At 54.2% G+C, this 17693-nt stretch overlaps 4 protein-coding genes across 4 annotated transcripts; 2 read left to right on the top strand and 2 right to left on the bottom strand.

Moving 5' to 3' along the window:
* Window positions 1-224: 224 nt before the first annotated feature.
* Window positions 225-1715, top strand: CYP41 (cytochrome P450 monooxygenase 41; the record flags this gene model as incomplete). The annotated part of the gene is made up of 2 exons (XM_062889743.1): window positions 225-585; window positions 660-1715. The coding sequence occupies 2 exons, from the start codon at window positions 225-227 to the stop codon at window positions 1424-1426; spliced, it is 1128 nt and encodes a 375-aa protein (XP_062743311.1). The 3' UTR covers window positions 1427-1715.
* Window positions 1716-2002: 287 nt separating this feature from the next.
* BUD2 (GTPase activating factor) lies at window positions 2003-5932 on the bottom strand (the record flags this gene model as incomplete). Its single annotated transcript, XM_062889742.1, has 1 exon — window positions 2003-5932. One exon carries the CDS (start codon window positions 5930-5932, stop codon window positions 2003-2005), a length of 3930 nt encoding a protein of 1309 aa, XP_062743310.1.
* Window positions 5933-6936: 1004 nt separating this feature from the next.
* QC762_402970 (uncharacterized protein) lies at window positions 6937-8783 on the bottom strand (the record flags this gene model as incomplete). Its single annotated transcript, XM_062889741.1, has 3 exons — window positions 8479-8783; window positions 7626-7869; window positions 6937-7571 (listed from the first exon to the last, which is right to left on the bottom strand). Exons 1-3 carry the CDS (start codon window positions 8608-8610, stop codon window positions 6937-6939), a joined length of 1011 nt encoding a protein of 336 aa, XP_062743309.1. The 5' UTR covers window positions 8611-8783.
* An 860-nt stretch (window positions 8784-9643) lies between these two features.
* Window positions 9644-17232, top strand: QC762_402960 (uncharacterized protein; the record flags this gene model as incomplete). The annotated part of the gene is made up of 4 exons (XM_062889740.1): window positions 9644-10070; window positions 10139-10606; window positions 10659-12675; window positions 12733-17232. Exons 2-4 carry the CDS (start codon window positions 10146-10148, stop codon window positions 17230-17232), a joined length of 6978 nt encoding a protein of 2325 aa, XP_062743308.1. The 5' UTR covers window positions 9644-10070; window positions 10139-10145.
* Between the last annotated feature and the right edge of the window lie 461 nt (window positions 17233-17693).

The following is a 17693-nucleotide window of genomic DNA, read 5'->3' as shown; positions in this document are numbered from 1 at the left end:
ATTCGTCTGTGATCACTCTAGTCTTCCATCCACACTGCACTGTTAATTTCTAAACACCCAATTCTACCCACAACATCGAAGCTAGCCCTCTCCTCAACGTGCCCCCTTAGCACCCCTTACGAACGCGCGCGCTTGTAACGCACCAGGGGAACTCTCCTTCTGATTTTTCTCCCCCTTCTAGAAACAACCCATTCCATCTACCCAAGACACCCGTTATAGCAACCATGAGCAGCACCGAGGAGACAAAGAAGGCTCGCAGCCGCGTCTTCTTCGACGTTACCATCGGAGGAAAGCCCGCCGGCCGCATCACATTCGAGCTTTACGATGACATTGTGCCCAAGACGGCCGAGAACTTCCGCGCTCTCTGCACGGGCGAGAAGGGTATCGGCAAGGCCGGCAAACCTTTGCACTACAAGGGGTCGCTATTCCACCGCATCATCAAGCAGTTCATGATCCAAGGTGGTGACTTCACGGCCGGCAATGGCACAGGCGGCGAGTCCATCTATGGTGCCAAGTTTGAGGATGAGAACTTTGAGCTGAAGCACGACCGTCCTTTCCTGCTGTCCATGGCTAATGCTGGTCCCGGTAGGTAACACCGGCTAGGTGTCCTCGTCATATAGCTTGCGCAGTTTGATTGACTAGTGTTGGCGTGACCATAGGTACAAACGGTTCCCAATTCTTCATTACTACTGTGCCAACACCACATCTCGATGGAAAGCATGTCGTTTTTGGAGAGGTCCTCAGCGGCAAGTCCGTCGTCCGTCAACTCGAAAACCTCACCACTCAAGCCGACAAGCCCACGAAAGATGCCGTCATCGCCGACTGCGGCGAGCTCTCCGGCTCCGAAGCCATCACCGCCGACACCAAGACCGCCGACGCCTATGGTGATGAGTACGAAGATTTCCCCGAAGACCAAGTTAGTGGCAACGAAACTCTTTCCGCCACGCAAATCCTCAAAATCGCCAGCGACTGCAAGGAGTTTGGCAACAAGGCTTTCAAGGGTGGCGACTTGAGCGTGGCCCTGGACAAATACCAAAAGGGCTTGCGCTACCTGAACGAGGACCTCGATCTGGACAACGACTCTGATGAGACCAAGTCCAAGCTCAGCACTTTGCGCATCTCGCTCAACACCAACGCGGCGCTCATGAATTTCAAGCTGGAGGCGTGGGATGATACGGTTCGTTCTGCAAACGGTGCTCTTGCCGTGGCTGGCATCTCAGGCAAGGAGAAGGCAAAGGCTCTCTACCACCGCGGACGTGCTCAGCTGCGTCTCAAGGATGAGGATGCTGCTCTGGAGAGTTTGGAAGAGGCTCAAAAGGTTGACCCGGAGAACGCGGCTGTCGCGAAGGAGCTGGCCGAGGTCAAGAAGGCGGCTGCTGCGAGACGCGCCAAGGAGAAGGCGGCGTACAAGAAGTTCTTTAGCTGAACGGGGCATGGAAAGATGATTGAGACATGACTTTGCAAGCGATTTCGGACACACACAGGGTAGCCAGGTACCTTTTTCACACATTGTTTCTCTCTTCCTGGATGGGGTTTCATGGCGTCAAAACTCGCAATGGGAAGAAAACTAGTGGAAGGGGGTGTTCGCAGTAATGTTCACGCACACCCAAGATAAGCGAAGGGACACTAGGTCTTTTCATCAATACTAGGATTGATTTTCTCTTTTCGTTCATCCGATTCCAGAGCTAATATTGCGAGTTGATGTGTTATCCTGCATAGTATGTTGTGTTGCTGTCTTCTGGCAGCAACCGTTCGTGACAACCAATATAGCAACGCCCAATGGCAGTAGGTTGTGTCGTGCAACTATATTTCACAAATGCCACCTTCATCCAGTGACAAGACTGTATGTGACCCTTTTATACTCCGACCCGCCATCTTCCCCCCCATGATGAATTCATTCAGCGTCTCCAACGGCTATCACTGATTTCTGGCGGTTTTAACCAAACCCACCTCCCTCGCCCCGCAACGCCGCATATACACAAAACGCATACATACACATATACTAATCCCTATCTCTACCCCGGTCCCTATCCTTCTCCCTCCGCTTATGTTCCCGCTCATATTCCTTGTCTCTTCCCCTTTCTTGCACCTGCTGCTCCCGATCCCACGGCGCGCCACTGCTGGGGGTAGACGAGGAGCTCGTCGCGCCCTCAGGCATATCAGGTGAAACCGTCCTTGTCTTACGAATAAAGCCATTGAGGAGCTTCCGAGGCAGGTTGCGCACCGTGCCAGCAGCACCACCACCGCCAGGGTTGCCGCCACCATAGGCACCAGACATCTCACTGCTTCTCGAGACCTGTCTGTTGTTGCCACCCCCACTGTTCCCTCCACCAAACCTCGAGTCAAATTTGCTGTGACTGCTCGGGGAAAGCGCCAAGGATGTATGGTCGAGCACGACATCACTCCCCGCCGAGCCTGGCGGGCGGCCCTCGGCGTCAAACCAGAAGGCGGTGTGGCTGCTGTTGCTGTATGGTGAGATGTGCAGTGTGTCGCCCAGGCTGATCCGATCAAGGGCATCGGTGAGGCTGATGCGGTCATTGTCGGGAAGCTGGCTGACTGCGTCGACGGCGCTGCGGAGGGTTTCGATCTGGGAGTAGCAGGCTGTTGCTCGGCGGTGGAGGTCTACACACATGGTGTGGAATTTCAAAAGGTCCCCTGTGTACACCTTGGAAGCGCTGGCGGTGATGGGGTGGGCGTCCATCCAGAGCTTGACGAGGGCGGCGAAGTTGCGGCCGGGATCAAGGAGGTAGGGTAGCGAGGGGAAGCCTTCGCGAGCGAGTGGTGATAGCCGGCCCATGATGGCGACTGGGGTTGAGTAGGAGGCCTGGAGGGTCATTTTGGTGCGTTCGGCGGGGATAGCGCAGACGGCATCGAGAAAGTCTTTGAAGGCCTGGCGCTGTGCGGTCAGGAAGCGGTTCATGGGTTCCATCCAGGTTTCCTTCTTGCCGATGGTGGAGAGGTTTGCGAGGGCTTGGAGACCCTTGGCTATGAGGGTTAGTGTGCGCTGGGCACGGGGTTGAGGGTGGTCGCGCAGGAGGCCAAATAGTTTCGGGTTGAGAATAGCTGGGCAGAGGAAGCGAAGGAAGAGGAAGCCAGACACCGAGGTGTAGGTTACGGTGCGGAGGAAATCTCCGTATCGATCCTCGGCCACAGCACGAATGTATTTGAGAATATGCCGGAGCTCGGGTGGTAGCCGTGACGCTGATGCAGCAATGCAGTCCCAAAGCTCGTTTGTCAGCTGGATGAGGTGATTCCAATGATGCTGCGCATCCTCGCCCTGCTGCAACTTGCTGGGATCGACCTCGCAGTTGGGGTTGAGCTCGTTGATTTCAAATATCTTCTCGGCCAGTGTTTCGTGTAAATATTCCTTTCCAAGGCGGCGCATGTGAAACTCGAGTGCTTGCGTCAAGAGGGAGTTGCCCCTGAACAGCAAATTGGCCTCACCCTGAAGCGACTTGCCCATATCGCGAACAATTTGCTCCCTATCGCTCGTGGATTCTAGGGAATCATTGGACTTCAGCCGACTGCTGAACCTGGGCTTTTTCAGCGTGGCCTGGCTTCCAATGCCGTCAATCTCTTCCTCAACCATGTTCATCAGCCACTCGTTCGAGGTGCCTGAAACCTGGAATATGTTGAGAAACGTCTCGGCGACGCGCCGCAGGTTTCCGGGGAGGGCCTCGGTAATTTGCGCCGTTAGTCCAGAGCTAAAGCGATGCAGGAGGTCTGAAAGCGGCTGATAATGTTTCGATAGGAGCACCACAAGCTCTTCGTGATGTAGTCGTACCAGCATGGAGCCGACAGACTGGTGTCTCTCATCGCAGATCGGAAACCACTGCTCGTGATCCTTTCCTCGGTCGAGCTGATGCAGTGGTATATCAACAGCACCGCAGAGAACTTCAGCCAGGTTGCCTGTCCTGGCCAACCCCAAAGTAGCTTGCAGTTGATGCGTGAAGCTCTCCATGTTTCCATCAATCCGTTTCAGCAGGACCGACAGATAAGGCAGCGATGCAGGGAGGTCTACAAACTCGCAGTCTTCCCGCCAGAACGGCTTTTTGGTGTTCATCTTGGTTGTCGTGCGAGCTCTGACCTCTCCATCGAGGATGACTTCGGCTAGATAATTGCCCGTGATTCCTTCGTGATCGGCGCTCTTGTTATGGCGATCTGAAGCTTGTCCGTCTGCAATAAGGGTGCGCCCGCGTAGTTTGGCCTCAGTAACCCTCACAGATATTGTCTTCTCCAGCCTAAAAGTCTCACCAGGAGGCTCAGCTTGGAGATCTGCCACCTCGCACACCTGTCCTCCACTGGCGGGATCCAGAGTGTAGACGTCAGGAACAGTGAATGCGCGCAAAAGCACAAACCAGACCTCAAACAGCACCCGTGACTCTAATGACACATATATTGGTCTGAAAATCGAAAGCTGGGTGGAGGTTGACGAGTATATGGGGAAAATGGCCAGGCAGTAGTCCTCGTCCAACACAGATCTGTCCAGCTGCTGAATGGCTGACCTGGCTAGCTGAGGCAGCTCAATGACCGAGAGCACCGTTACATCATTTTCCGTCATGAGCTTGAGCTCACCATTGTCATGAAGAATACAAGACACCTTTCTCCATGCAGTTTGCGCTGACTTGAGATCACGGGTCGAGGGTCGTTTGACGATGGCGCGAGGGGAGGTGGCGATGCCCTTGTCCCACAGCATGACCTTGCCAACTTTGATTACGGGGGTGTCGCGCAGGCCCGAAGAAGACACACGGCGCTTGACTTCGGGTCGTGCTGGAGCTGCTGTGGTGGTCGCGCGAGGTGGTGTCTGTTTTGAAGCGGGCGGTCGCAGTTGTTGCCAGCAAAGAAGCGCCGCCAGCCAGAGATCGAGCTCTTCGGCCACCAGCGGCCGCAAGAGAAGGGTTGATGTCAGCTGGGGAGCGATGAGTTCCAGGCATTGGTATTCTCCATCCATTTGTTCCATTGGCACCACCCTGCACCCACGCAGGTCAGGGACCAGTGTGGTGTGAAAAGGGCCCCGGTCCCCTGGGTCAAACATTAGGCTTCCTTTATCCTCTTCTATATAGCATACACCGCTGTGCCAGGGCCCGCCGCTTTCTCGCTGGTACTCTATATCGCCTCGCATCCTGCCGCAGAGATTCTTCATCAGCAGCAGCACCTTGTTCGCATCAGTTGTGGGTATGGGCAGCAGCAACGAGTCAACTGATGGCGGGAGGGAAAGCAGGGGCGAGCTAGGCCGAGACGAGGGCCGTTTTGTCAAACGACTGCGGGTGCCTGCCGACTTCTTGTCCTTTTGAGCAGACGTGCTGAGTGATGTCTGCTGGAGATCTGGGAGTCGGTATGAGTCAAGGGGTGGCTGGAGAGGCGGCAGCCTGAGCTCATCAGCCACGGGGAGAGACGAGGAAAAGGAGCCGACGCGGTGTCGTGCCTCGACGGTAGGGGCAAGCTGTTGGCGGAAAGCACCGTCCATCGTGTGTGTCCTGGGACGAAACGAGGGCGGCGGTCGAAGCGGAGGACTGGACGAATTGGCCTCATAGGACCCGGCAAAGGAATCGTTAAAGACCACACCCTGGCGCCTCACAGGCAGGCTGGCCGGGACACCGGGTATCGTTCTGGGAGAGGTCTGAGGTGACACGGAACCGAAAGCGCGGGACGCCTGGCCAGTTCTGTCGCGGCTGTCGAGTGCGACGTCGGCCGGCTCAGGTGTGACGGCTGTGTCACCACGGTGCTGCACGACCAGGCTGGGACGGAAGGTGCTGCGAAGGTTACTGGTGGACAGCCTCTCCATGCCTCGCAACGACGGCACCTCGGACACTGGAGCAAGCACTGAGCTTTGTGCTGGACGCTCAGGGAGCGCAGGGGCGCCACCACTCCCGCTGACGCTGCTGCTGCTGTTGTTACTGCTGCCGCTGCTACCAAACGATCTGGTGTCCATGGCGGCCGGCAGCGGGCTGGTCAGTCTTCGCTCCGGGGGTATACGGCCTCAGCGCATTCGCATACGCCCACTCAGAGCATGCCCTTTCTCTTTCTCTTTCTCTTTTCTCTTTTCTCTTTCCTCTTCTCTTGTCCGTATCGCGTGCTTGCTCTCTCTGCCGCCACTATTGTGTCTTTTTGTTTCTAGGACCCGACCCGAGAGGTGGAGCTTGCTTTGTCTGCTCCGACGAATCAGTACTCCTATCGTTGTTTCCAGTTTCAAGCACACCGACCATAACATCACCAGAACACCATAGCAAGGAGAAACCACACGATCACAGCAAAGCTGGCACGCCAATCGAGCTCACGATATCTTCAAGGAACACGCCGACCGCAAGGGGCTTAATTGAAGCCGCAGACGCGACGGTCACCAAGCCCTGCTGGAGATTGTACAAAACGGCGACTGGGGCGGCCGGAGAGGATGGCGGACGGGCGGACGGGTCGCGGCGGACGGGTTCGAAGATCGTGGGGATCGGCGAAGGTGGGCTGTTTGGAGAACGCCTGTCGCGATCGGTAGACAGCTCGGCGCTGGGGGAGACGGGGATATGCTTGCGTGGAAGAAGACTGCTATGCTGGTCTGGAGTGGTGTTGGTCTATACTCTGTACAATGAACACTACAGCATTGCTAACGACTATACTCTGTATGGAGAGGATGGATGCTTGCTAGCCTAGCTACGCCCGCTAGGGAATGCGGATCGAGAGGGCCGCTCAGGACCGTCCAGTCCAGAAAGACAAGCGTGCCAGACCCTTGCTCCACTACCTATGGACACGACAGCCGGGGACAGCGGGGCCCTGACATGCGAACGTCAACTTTTGAGTGGTCAGCGGTGCTCAGCAGCCCAAAGTAGCCCCGCAACACCTCTTTGTGTCCGTTTCCGTGACCGGCCACCCGCAACCAACAACGGCGGAAAACGACGGCCAAAACACCAACCTTCATATATGCTACATCATGCTACGCAGCACATCTTAGAAGCCTTCTCCAACCATGATGGTACGGCCACCACCATACCAAAGGGCCCCATTCCGAGCATCCAACCCCCTCTCCTGGCCCACGATCCACTCGCCAACATATTCTCCATCTTGCACATCCCAGACCTCACCTTCCAGCCACTTGTTCAAATCATCAATAGCTTGGACCCATTTCTGTCGCTGTTTCGGCGTCTCGTGGTCCGTCTGTGTGAGATATCGACCCAGCGTGATGTGGGCACTGGGAACAACATAACGTGACCCGATCTCTACGCCAGTCGACTTTGCTTCGTCAAAGACATCGCGACGCAGATGGTGGTAGGTATAGGTGTCACTTTCCGCCGTGTCGTTCCCCAGCAGACCTGGATGGTTGATGTGTTTTGAGTGCGGTGCCACGGGTGGTGGTGAGAGCACCGCTTCGCCTGCCGCAGGCAAGAACGAGACAGCCAATGCCGAGAGGTCATAGGATATAAAAGGCTTCACCAGACGAGCGCGCTTGGTGAAGGGTATGTTTGTCAGACTGGCGAGTTTCGGCCGCATGAGGGCCACCATACTTTCAATTTCTGCCGGTGATCGTGAATGGGCAATCTCGAGCGTGGTCATGTGCATCCGGTGAGTCGGCATAAGCCAAAGGTCTGGGAAGGTTCGGTCGGTCAGCTCTGCTCGCGGAAGGGGGAAAATGTGCTTACTGGGTGCTGCCTGTTTGAGTGCTTGCTGAAGATGAACAACCAACCGGATGATGTGATCTGGAGGCCTGGCCCAGAAAACAAGACAGTTGCGAGGGTCCTTGAATCCGGGCTCAAGCTTGGGGTTCTCTAAACGGAGTAAAAACGGATCGATGATGAGTTCTTTGAACTCGTGAGATAGAAACTTTTCTTTCTGTTGCAAGTTTCGGGCAATGCGATGGGTTGCATATAATGACTGAATCTCGGCCTGGGACCATGTCTCATTAGCAGGTTTCTTTTGTATACATTTCGATGCCTCGAGTCTTGAACAATAAGAAAAGTTACTCTGGTGGCACTGATTCCGATTTTGCTTCGCATCCCTTCCGGTACCTTTGCCTTATTCCGTATTCTGTCCAGCGCTTTTCCCACAAGCTGCCGGCAACATCCCGACCGATAACCCGTCGTCTGCCGGCACTTGGTGCTTATACACTTCCCCCCCGATAGTCTGTTAGGGCTCAAGTCCGGATAGGGCCTCGGCCCCTTCGGGTTTCCGCCGATGCTTTCCAAGCTTCATCCCGCTCGCCCTCCGTAACCTTCGGCGGACCTCTGGCCCCGCTCTAGTGCATGCGCCGGCAACTTCCCCTCGTTGCCGACAGTCTTGTTCTGTTCCCTCTCAATATCCCTCTTCCCTCTGCCTCGCCTATTTCCCATCTTCCTATCTTATTTCTTCGGAATCCTCCTAATTCTTCCTCTCCTTCCTTCTTCTAACACCATGTCTCTTCTCGCTCCCTCAGTTTCCTCCCTTTGTCTTCAGCAACCGCCTGCTCCCCTCCGCTACAAGACAACAAAAGTGCAATCACAGTATTCAGGAACGTACCGCATTACCATGACAAGTGTTGATCAGAGCGTTGTAAGGGTTGTCTCCAGGCTTGATCTCGACACCAGAAAGATCTTCCAACTTATTCCGAATGTCTGTCGACTCCAGCTCGGGCTTCGCCATCTCACCCATCTGAGCAGCTAATCAAGGATTTCGCTCACGTCAAGAACCCAGTCGTTAAAGCAGTGAATTCTCCAATCCCGGACCGTTTTCAACGTTGTTTTGCTGATAGAGGGATCACTACGCAGCTTCGAATTCCGGACGGTTGTGTCTGTTGGGCATCGGATTGTGAGACAGGGAATTGATAATTATGTCCCAGCCGTCCAGCCACGTGTCTTGGCGGAACCCACCTTCAACGACATGTCGTCGTCCACCAATCAAGATCAATCCCAAGTTCTCAGCCGTGGATTTCTGATCCTTTTGGGAGCGTGTCGAAGTCTCATGGACTGTCTGGACTATTTCGTATAGGTCCAATCTGTCTTCATCTTTTGTCAGTCTCTGGCTATCCCCCAGTTTCTGCTTCTGACATCTTCTTGCTCTAATACGCCACATCTCCACAAGGGCAACTTAGTGCTAGGTGCTGACCCCCCTCTCTCGAAATAGTATCATGGTATGCCCAGCCTCCCTATCGTTATATGGGCGTGGCGTGGCTCTCTGATCTTCAACGCCTGGGCTCGAGCTTTGTGGTACATCACTTCCTTCCTTGGCAAGAATGTGTGCAAGGCATTCCCATGACCCTTTCCAACTTCTTGTCAGCTTTGGTTGGAGACCTTGTGTTTTGGGTTTGCCAAGTGATGCGGTTATGGGTAGACACATTTCTTGCGACATGTTACTGCAAGAAGCCCATCCGCCAAATGCAGCATGAAACAAAAGTCATTGCCGTCCTTTATTGCGGCTCAGCTTTCAAGCTTCTTGTTTCTTTCTCGACGGGCACTAACCCAGCGCTTTTTCACATCTTCTGCTTCAACGCCAATTCAGCATGAACATGGAAACGCTTGTCGGAGTGATAGCCAAGATGTCGTTGGCCTCGATGCAACATATACAAGCTATGTGCTAGCGCTGTCCCTTTCTCAGGACATATCAAGGATGTTGCTGTTCTGTTATGGAGATCAACTTCTTTCTTTATACGTTAGGTGCTGAAGCATGAATGGTGCGTTAACTTCACAGCGCTTCCCCGTTGTTTACTTGCCCCCGAGCCCCGTAGCCTGGCTGGGACATCATCAACATCAACATTGTTTACCTACCCCTGAATTTCTCACTCCAACTTGACCATTTGGGCATGTTCATATCATTCTCTCAAAGCATGCTGCCCACGTCCAAGTCGTCTCTAAGTCTTCTACTACGCCCTTGCGGTTCTCGCCGGCTCGTTGCCCCCGTCTCCACGGCTGCCCCGTCTCCACGATCCCGGTCTCCGCGCCCTAATTGCCAGCCCTCCTCGCCCGGGCCGAAGCGGGTCAGCCTCGGAGCCTTGCGAATTTTCACAACCACCCCTCCGCGCTGCTTTCGTTTACTTGCACCTTTTTCCTCCTCCAAGTTTTCCAACTTCGACTTGTGTTTTTTCAGACATTCAACAACAAGGTTCCTGATCCTGAGTATGACATCCGATGCATTTTAGCATACTTATCCGGATATATGAATAACAGCTAATTCACTTCGGTAGAGACAACATGCCTCCCAAGCGCAAAGCCGACAACTTGGAGGCGACCAAGTCGTCCATAAAGACCAAGAAGAAGCCAGCCTCCTCGAACGATGACAAGGAAATTGCTGATGCTCAAGCTTCGAGCACAAAAGAGTCCGCCATTCTCACCGGCGTTGCCCCGTTGACCCAAGTGGGAGACATGTTCTTCGACATGACCTCTCGGGTTCCGCCGCCTTCCCAGAAAACAGTCATCTTGCGGGTGGCGACTGTCTGCTCCGGCACTGATGCCCCCATCATTGCTCTAGAGGCGTTGGTGAAGGCTGTTGAGATTCTTGGGCATCCGACACCGTTCCAGCTAGTTCATCAGTTCAGTTGTGAGATCGAGGCCTTCAAACAAGGCTTCATTCGAAGGAATCTACCAGCCCCGACAATTATCTACCGCGACGTTGCAGATTTGGCTTTGGCTGCCAGCAAGCTGGATAGAAAAGTGTAAGTTTATAACCTGATGCTGTGATGCCACTCGGCTAACCCGGCGCCACAGTCTCACCGCAGGCGGTTCCAAGGTTGAGATTCCCCAGGAGAAGATCGACATTTTCTTCTGCGGTTGCTCATGTGTCGATTATTCTACTCTGAATATCAACATGACCAAAGCAAATAAAAAGGAGACCGAAGAGAAGCTTGGCGTTTTCCAGAATCTCGATAAATGGCTTCTTGATGATGACAACAAGAAGAAGAAGGACAAAGACATTAGGAAAACGCACCCAGTGCGACGAAACAAAGATTTTGACCAAGTTCTCGACGAATGCCTTGATGGCATGGAGGACGCGAAGCTTGGTGAATCGATGCGCACGTTCTTTTCGGCGCTCATTTTCATCAAAGAGAGACGCCCCAAGATCGTCATCCTTGAAAATGTCGACGGCGCTCCTTGGTGCATGTACACCAAACGGATTTTCCCACTTATCGGTTACAAGGCCGAATACCTTCAGGTCGATAGCAAGCGGTACTATCTGCCGCAAACACGCCAGCGTGGGTATCTCATGGCAATTGACACTGACGCTGCCTCTTCTTCTGGCTGTCCCACGTTGGAAGAGGCCGAGTCGATCATAGCTCATTGGAGAGAAACCATGAAGAGCCTTGAACGTGCCCCCTCGGCATCTGTCGCCTCATTTCTCCAGCTGCCAGACGACATCGGTACGATCACGGCCCGCGCTGATATGGAGAAGCCTCGTACGACCAAAGACTCGGATTGGGGCACGAGCAGTCTTCGCCATGCAGCTGAGCGTAGCCTTCACGAACTTGAAATGGACGACAACCCCTTCAGCCAAAAGATGATGCGAAACCTCAAGGTGATCGGTCCCAAGCTTCCGCCGCAATCATGGCGTCGCTGGTGGTTACAACAAACATGCCGATCCATCGACACAATGGACATCATCGAAGCCACCGGTAACAAGGCGGGAATCCATCTCGGTCACAAGACCTGCGTCATTGATGTCAGCCAAAACGTCGACAGATGCACCCCCTTCAACCGTACTGGTTCTGTCAGCAATCTCAAGCAATCTCTGGGCATCATTGGCTGCATCACCCCCAGCGGCGCCCCCATTGTCACAGATTTGATGCGTCCGATCACTGGCACAGAGGTCATGGCGCTTCAAGGCATGCCCGTCAACGAGATGGCGATTTCGTCTGAAACTCAAGAGCAGCTTCGTGATCTGGCCGGCAATGCCATGACAGTCACCGTAGTCGGCGCAGCCACCCATGCAGCTCTCCTTGCAATTCACCGGCATTTTCCCACACTCTTCGACACCGTCAGCGGTCCCCTCGCCTCACGGTTCAAGCACTACACGAGATCGCAGAAGTTGCTTCTTCAGCCCGGCACCCAGCAGCCCTCGACTACATCAGTCGTGTATGAGCCAGATACTGTGCATCGACTTGTTCGTGACATGATCCGCGTGTGTCATTGCCCACCACCCGTTATTTCGGATCAAGATGGGATTCCTAGCTATTTTATCTGTCGGACATGCCAAACAACCGTTTGTGAGGAGTGCAGTGGGAATCCCCCTCACCAGCTCGAACCTTGGAGGACCCATTCCCCCGGAGCTTCAGATGAAGAAGCGGCTAAAGTATCCTCTGATGGGGGTAAGGCGTCCCTCAAGAACCACCTTCCCCAAGTCTTCGTGCTTGGAATCTTTCCCGGTAACCTGCCTGAGCTTCAGGGGATGAAACAGCCCCCGGCTTGCGAGATCCTGGCCAGCAAAACTCGCTATTTCTTTGGAGAGATCAAGGTCAGCGAAGTCGTCACCGCCACATACAAGTCCAGAAGGACCATCGCCCGTCTGGTTATCCACCCAGATGGAAAGTCTACCTGGTTCATTCATCACAACCCAGGTTCCAACCTCGACAATCCGCCCACCCTCCCTAGGACGTTTGAACCGAGTCCGCCCATTGCTCGCGGCGACTTCCACATGAGCGTCAATGGAGTCCACAACATCAAGTGGTCGTTTTGGATCCCAGACAGAATCAACATCACCGCCCTCCTCGAGAGAGATTCCATCACTGCGGTCCGTATCTCCATTCCGCAGAAGCCAGAAGGTCTACCACATCTTGCCGAGGCCTAGTTCGCCACAGTAAGAGACAAAGTCTCCGGCACGTATGCGCATGCACCCGAGTGCGGGACAGCCGGTAATGAGCTATACGTCAGCCTACCCGAGTTCCATCAGACGGAGCCGACTTTCATCCTCCGCCAATGCTCTCGGACCGGTCCTGCTAGAGAGGATTCTCTGGTCTGGTCAAGTGAGATGCGCAAGCTTGATTACCACGAGATCAGGGATACCTACATCCAGGCTCTTCCGGATTTGAAGCTCACCACGTTTCCCGTTGGGCACATTGGCGAGACAACACTCTTCAGTCCAGGATATTGGACCGAGATTCAGCAAGACTACTCCCTCAGTATCTGGGAACGTCTCGAAGCTACTGAAATTCACTGGGGACAAACGAGAGATGTTGCAACTATGTCGTCTTTGGGGGATAACGCTACTAGCCCTCCACACTTCTCACGTTTTGTCCTTGCTGAAATAACTGCCAATGTTGACCAATTTCCCTTGTCGGCCGCTCGAAGGCATATGCTCGAGGCTCATGGAACTCCGGGACAGTTCATCATGGTTCCCTCCAACATCACCGAAGACTTCTTGCATGACTTTGCATTCGCTGCAAATGCCTTCAGAGCCCAGAATCTCGGCGGACCTCGTGAAGAAGTCAAACATTTTACTGACTGGATTCGTATCGACCGGTCTGAGCAATGGTCCAGGCCACCACCTGATATCCACATCAGCAAGACGAAAGGCAAGCGTCTAGCTGTTGAAGACCCTGATGAAGCCAAAGACTTTGAGGAGACTCTCCTCAATATGCCACGAGCCATTGCCATCGCTGCCCAGCTTCAAGATCCCGAATTGTGTCTCATAGCCACACTGCAGCCCCAAGTTCTGGCCTCAAGAGCCTATGCATACCTCTTACAAGCACACAGGACGGTACCAAGTGGCAGCAGGGAAATCCAGTCTGCAGAGACCTACTTCAAGGTTTATATCGATCATGCCAAGCCCCGAAACATGAGCTTCCCGGGCTTCCATCCTCTCATCAAGCCCTGCAATGACAGCAACAGACACGGGATCCAGTACGACGAAGCCGACAAGTACAGGATGATCAACCCACCTCGATTCCAAGCCGGTCGTCACAAGCTTCGCGACAGTCAACGAAATGCTGTTTTGTGGATGCTTCTCCGCGAGGAAAAGCCCGAGCCATTCCTAGAAACCGAGATTGAGGAGGAGGTGGTGACCCCTCTCTCCGTCCGTGTTGTTGGAAAAGCGACCTGGCCGACTAGATTTCCCTACAGCTCTCGAGGTGGCGTGGCGGCTCACGAGATTGGATACGGAAAGACGGTGGTGACACTTGCGCTGATCGATTCCCGACGCTGGTTTGACCGTGAGGCCTCTATCGAGGAGCGTCGCCAGGTTGATGAGTGCTGGCATGAGGAGCTCAAGTCCAAGTACGAAGAGCTCAAAGAAGTGGGACTTCCCCTCGCCGAAGATGAGAAGAATGAGTTTTTCATCCATCTCTCGGCGACTCTTGTGGTGGTGCCTGAGCACCTCACGGAGCAGTGGTCTCTCGAAGCGAAAAACTTCCTCGGTCTGAAGGTCGGAAGCCAGGTCATTGTCATCAAAACAGTGGCCCAGTTCTACCTCGGCCGGAAGTTGGACGTCCTGAGGAAGGCGGAGCTCATCATTATGAGCTCCAAGATCCTCGGTGACAAGTTCTTCGAGAAACTGTGGGGGTTTGGATGGGGTGATCTCGATCCCCCATTCAAGGATCTCTCGGGACGCGCGCGTGAGCGCTGGTACCGTCAGGCTCTGCGCAACCTGCGCATCCTGACGGCCAGTAAGCTCGCGGCTGCAGGCGGCAAGGACAACGCCGCAGCCGAGCGCCGTTTCTTTGGTCTGCAGGCGTCGGAACGTGAGGCTTTCCTGGCCAAGATCGTTCCCGATAGCCGCCGGAAGGACCAGAGAACCCCAAGGGATAAAGTCCCAGCTTCGCCGGCGAAGAAGGAAGAAGGGGGGGGGGAGCAAGTGCCGGGCGCTCGCGCGCCCTGGTGCGTTTCGTGGCTGCACAACTGCAGCTTCGCGCGTGTCGTATGGGACGAGTGCTCATACGACCACAAGGCGGACAACAAGAACATCCCGTTCTTTGTTGAAAACCTTGTCGCGAACGCGAAGTGGCTCCTCTCGGGTACGCCCAAGGTGTTCGGCCTCTCCGAGGTCTGCAAGACGGCCAAGGTTTTTGGCGTTCACCTGGCGCGGCCCGAACCGCGCATCATGCCCGGTCTCCCGGCCGTCACTGGTGGTCCGGTCTTGGAACCTGCTTCCAAGAGCGAGGAGTATCACGCCTACTCCTCCGCGCTCAAGAGTGCTTCTCTCGCCCACGAGAGACACTCCCAGGCCCAGGCCTTCGTGCGGCAATTCTTCCGCGCCAACCGCGTTACCGATGATGGTGGCACGGTTCTCTCTTCGGTGGAGGTGGTTCTTCCTGTCCGCATGAAAGGAGTGACGGCAGCGCGCTACTACATGGCGCACCAGGAAGCCCTCGATGCCGACATGGACTTTGCAGCTATATCCAGTCACGTACGCCAGCAGCCAGACTACTCGAAAGAAGATATGGGGGATTCAACCAAGTCTACGACCATGATGTTGGGTCTGTTGGCCAATGATGTGGTGGCTGTGTCTCGTGCCTTGACACTTCCAGAATTCGAGAACTCCCTCACGAGATCCCATTGCCGACTGGCAACGTCCGTCAAGTTTCTTTGGGATAAGGCTGTGTGGCTCAATAAATGGCTTACTTACCTCTACCGCAATGAAGTCAAAAAAGAACAAGAGAACCTGCAAAAAGAAGCAGCAATGTGCTCATTCCAATACCTCTGTGAAGAGGTGAATGTGGCAAGGGAAGGAGACTTCAGGCACTACGGGGGGGGAGAAGAAGTGTTCAACTGTGTGGCTCATGCCATGGTCAACGGCTGTCTTCCGACTGATCCTACCGTCGATCCTGCCGCTATCATTGCCCAACCCATGAAAGAATTCGAGGGCCCCTGGGTGGACGGGTACGATCATTCCAAGGCTCATTTTACCTGGCTGCACTTCTTCGACAAAGCGGAGATCGAGATTCCCAAGACAGTCAGCAACGAGACCGCGGTACGGCTTGCTGAAGACCTCTGTGCTCTACGCCGCACACTGCACATCAACACTCCCCTGGCAAAGGCCCCCCTTATCCCGGGCGGCTTTGATCCGGAGCCTCTGTTTCACCCCAGGCCTAATATGCCATTGCCTGATATTCGCAATGGTCTGGACCAGGATAAAACGACCCTCGGCAACTGGACTGTCAAGGAACTGGTTGAATTTTGCCATGCGCACAGAGACCTCATGCCAGACAGACCTGAGTATGATGACGAAAAATGCCTACCTTTTGATGTCGAAGGTCTCCACGTTAGCGCCAGTACGACCAGGAGCCAGCTAGTCTCCAAGGCAGTGGAGTTGAACCTGAAATCTCACGGCGCCGTACCCAAGCTCCGTCAAGCACTCTGGGAACATAGCAAGAACATAGGTCGTGGAGGTGCTTATCGCGACGGCAGACCCCAGTCCCTTAAAGACGGTACCTTCAAGAATCCAGAAAATAAGTCCGCGATGCTTTCAGAGTTCAAATCGACGGTGGCCGAGCTGATGAAGACCATGGGCGACTTCAAGAACGCCACGAAGGAACTCGCATTCATGCCCAAGTTTATTCAGTTCTCGACTTCTCCGGACAGGGATCAGCTGCTGCAATCAAGGACCTGCGATGGTGAGAGCTGCGGGAGACCCCTGACCTCCGCCAGCCAGTCTTACATCGTGGTTGCCTGTGGACACATCTTGTGTTCTGCCTGTCGCCATCCACAGACGGCAAGGCTCTGCCCTGCCAGGAAATGCTCGTCCTTCATCAAGGAACGCCCAGTCATCCCCTGCACCGAACTCAACGACAACGTCAAGATGTCCAAGGTGGACCACATGATGGAGCTGATCAAAAGCATCATCGCCAAAGATGAGCGTGTCTTGGTATTCGGCCAGTACCAGTCCTACCTCGAGAAGCTGTGGTCCAGGATCAAGGAGATAGATCCCAAGGCCACTAACCTGGCTTTAGTCACCAGCTCGAGGGATACGTCTGCTGTGTTGGAGAAGTTCAAGTCAGGAACCGGGGGCAATGTGATGCTCCTCAACATTGACAACGATACCAGCGCCGGCAGCAACCTCACTGTCGCCAACCACATCATCTTTGCCAACCCCTACTTCCACCCCAATAAGCACCACCAGGCCATCACGGTTCGCCAGGCCAAGGGCAGATGCCTCCGGTACGGACAGACGAAGACTGTGTATGTGTACCACTTCATGATGGCACACACGGACGAGGACCGGCTTCTTCGTGAGCACCAGGTCGATAACCCGGCCATCAAGAGATACTTTGACAACGTCAACGGCGGTGAGAACGGAGTTATTGTGAGTAAGCACTGCTTTAATGTGCCGGGACAAAGGAGATACCGTGATTAAGTGCTGCTCGATGTATGTTGGGATGAAGGACATCCGTAATGAAGTGCTACTCATACTAAATATATTATTGTGTTAGCCATGATGCTTCTTTATTGGTACGAAGGGAATACGGCAAGTAACCGCTGCTCGTCATGTGCTGAGATGAAGGAGATTCGCAAGTGTCTGGCTCTGGAGCAGGACCTAACTTCTCTTGCGCGGTGTGGCCTAACTGTCCTGACAAATCGGTCAGGAATTAGCCGCAGGGTGGGTGAATGGTCTTCTAATGTCAGTGGTCTTTTTCTTGCATTTTCTAGAAGTTCGCACTGGAAGAATTGAAACCTCAGCCATGATGTCAAAATCGTTGGTTTTAGTTTAATAGGTAGGTAGGCACAGTTTAATGGGCAGTGGCCCTAACAGTTGAATGGTCCCTCACAGTTCAATGGTAGCACTATTTTCTTGAAGTTAAGTAGGTAATACAAGTA

The sequence above is a fragment of the Podospora pseudocomata genome, chromosome 4 (genome assembly GCF_035222375.1).
Source record: "Podospora pseudocomata strain CBS 415.72m chromosome 4, whole genome shotgun sequence".
NCBI classification, from domain to species: domain Eukaryota; kingdom Fungi; phylum Ascomycota; class Sordariomycetes; order Sordariales; family Podosporaceae; genus Podospora; species Podospora pseudocomata.
Note: the sequence above shows the minus strand (reverse complement) of the source record. Positions and strands in the feature narration are given on the sequence as shown.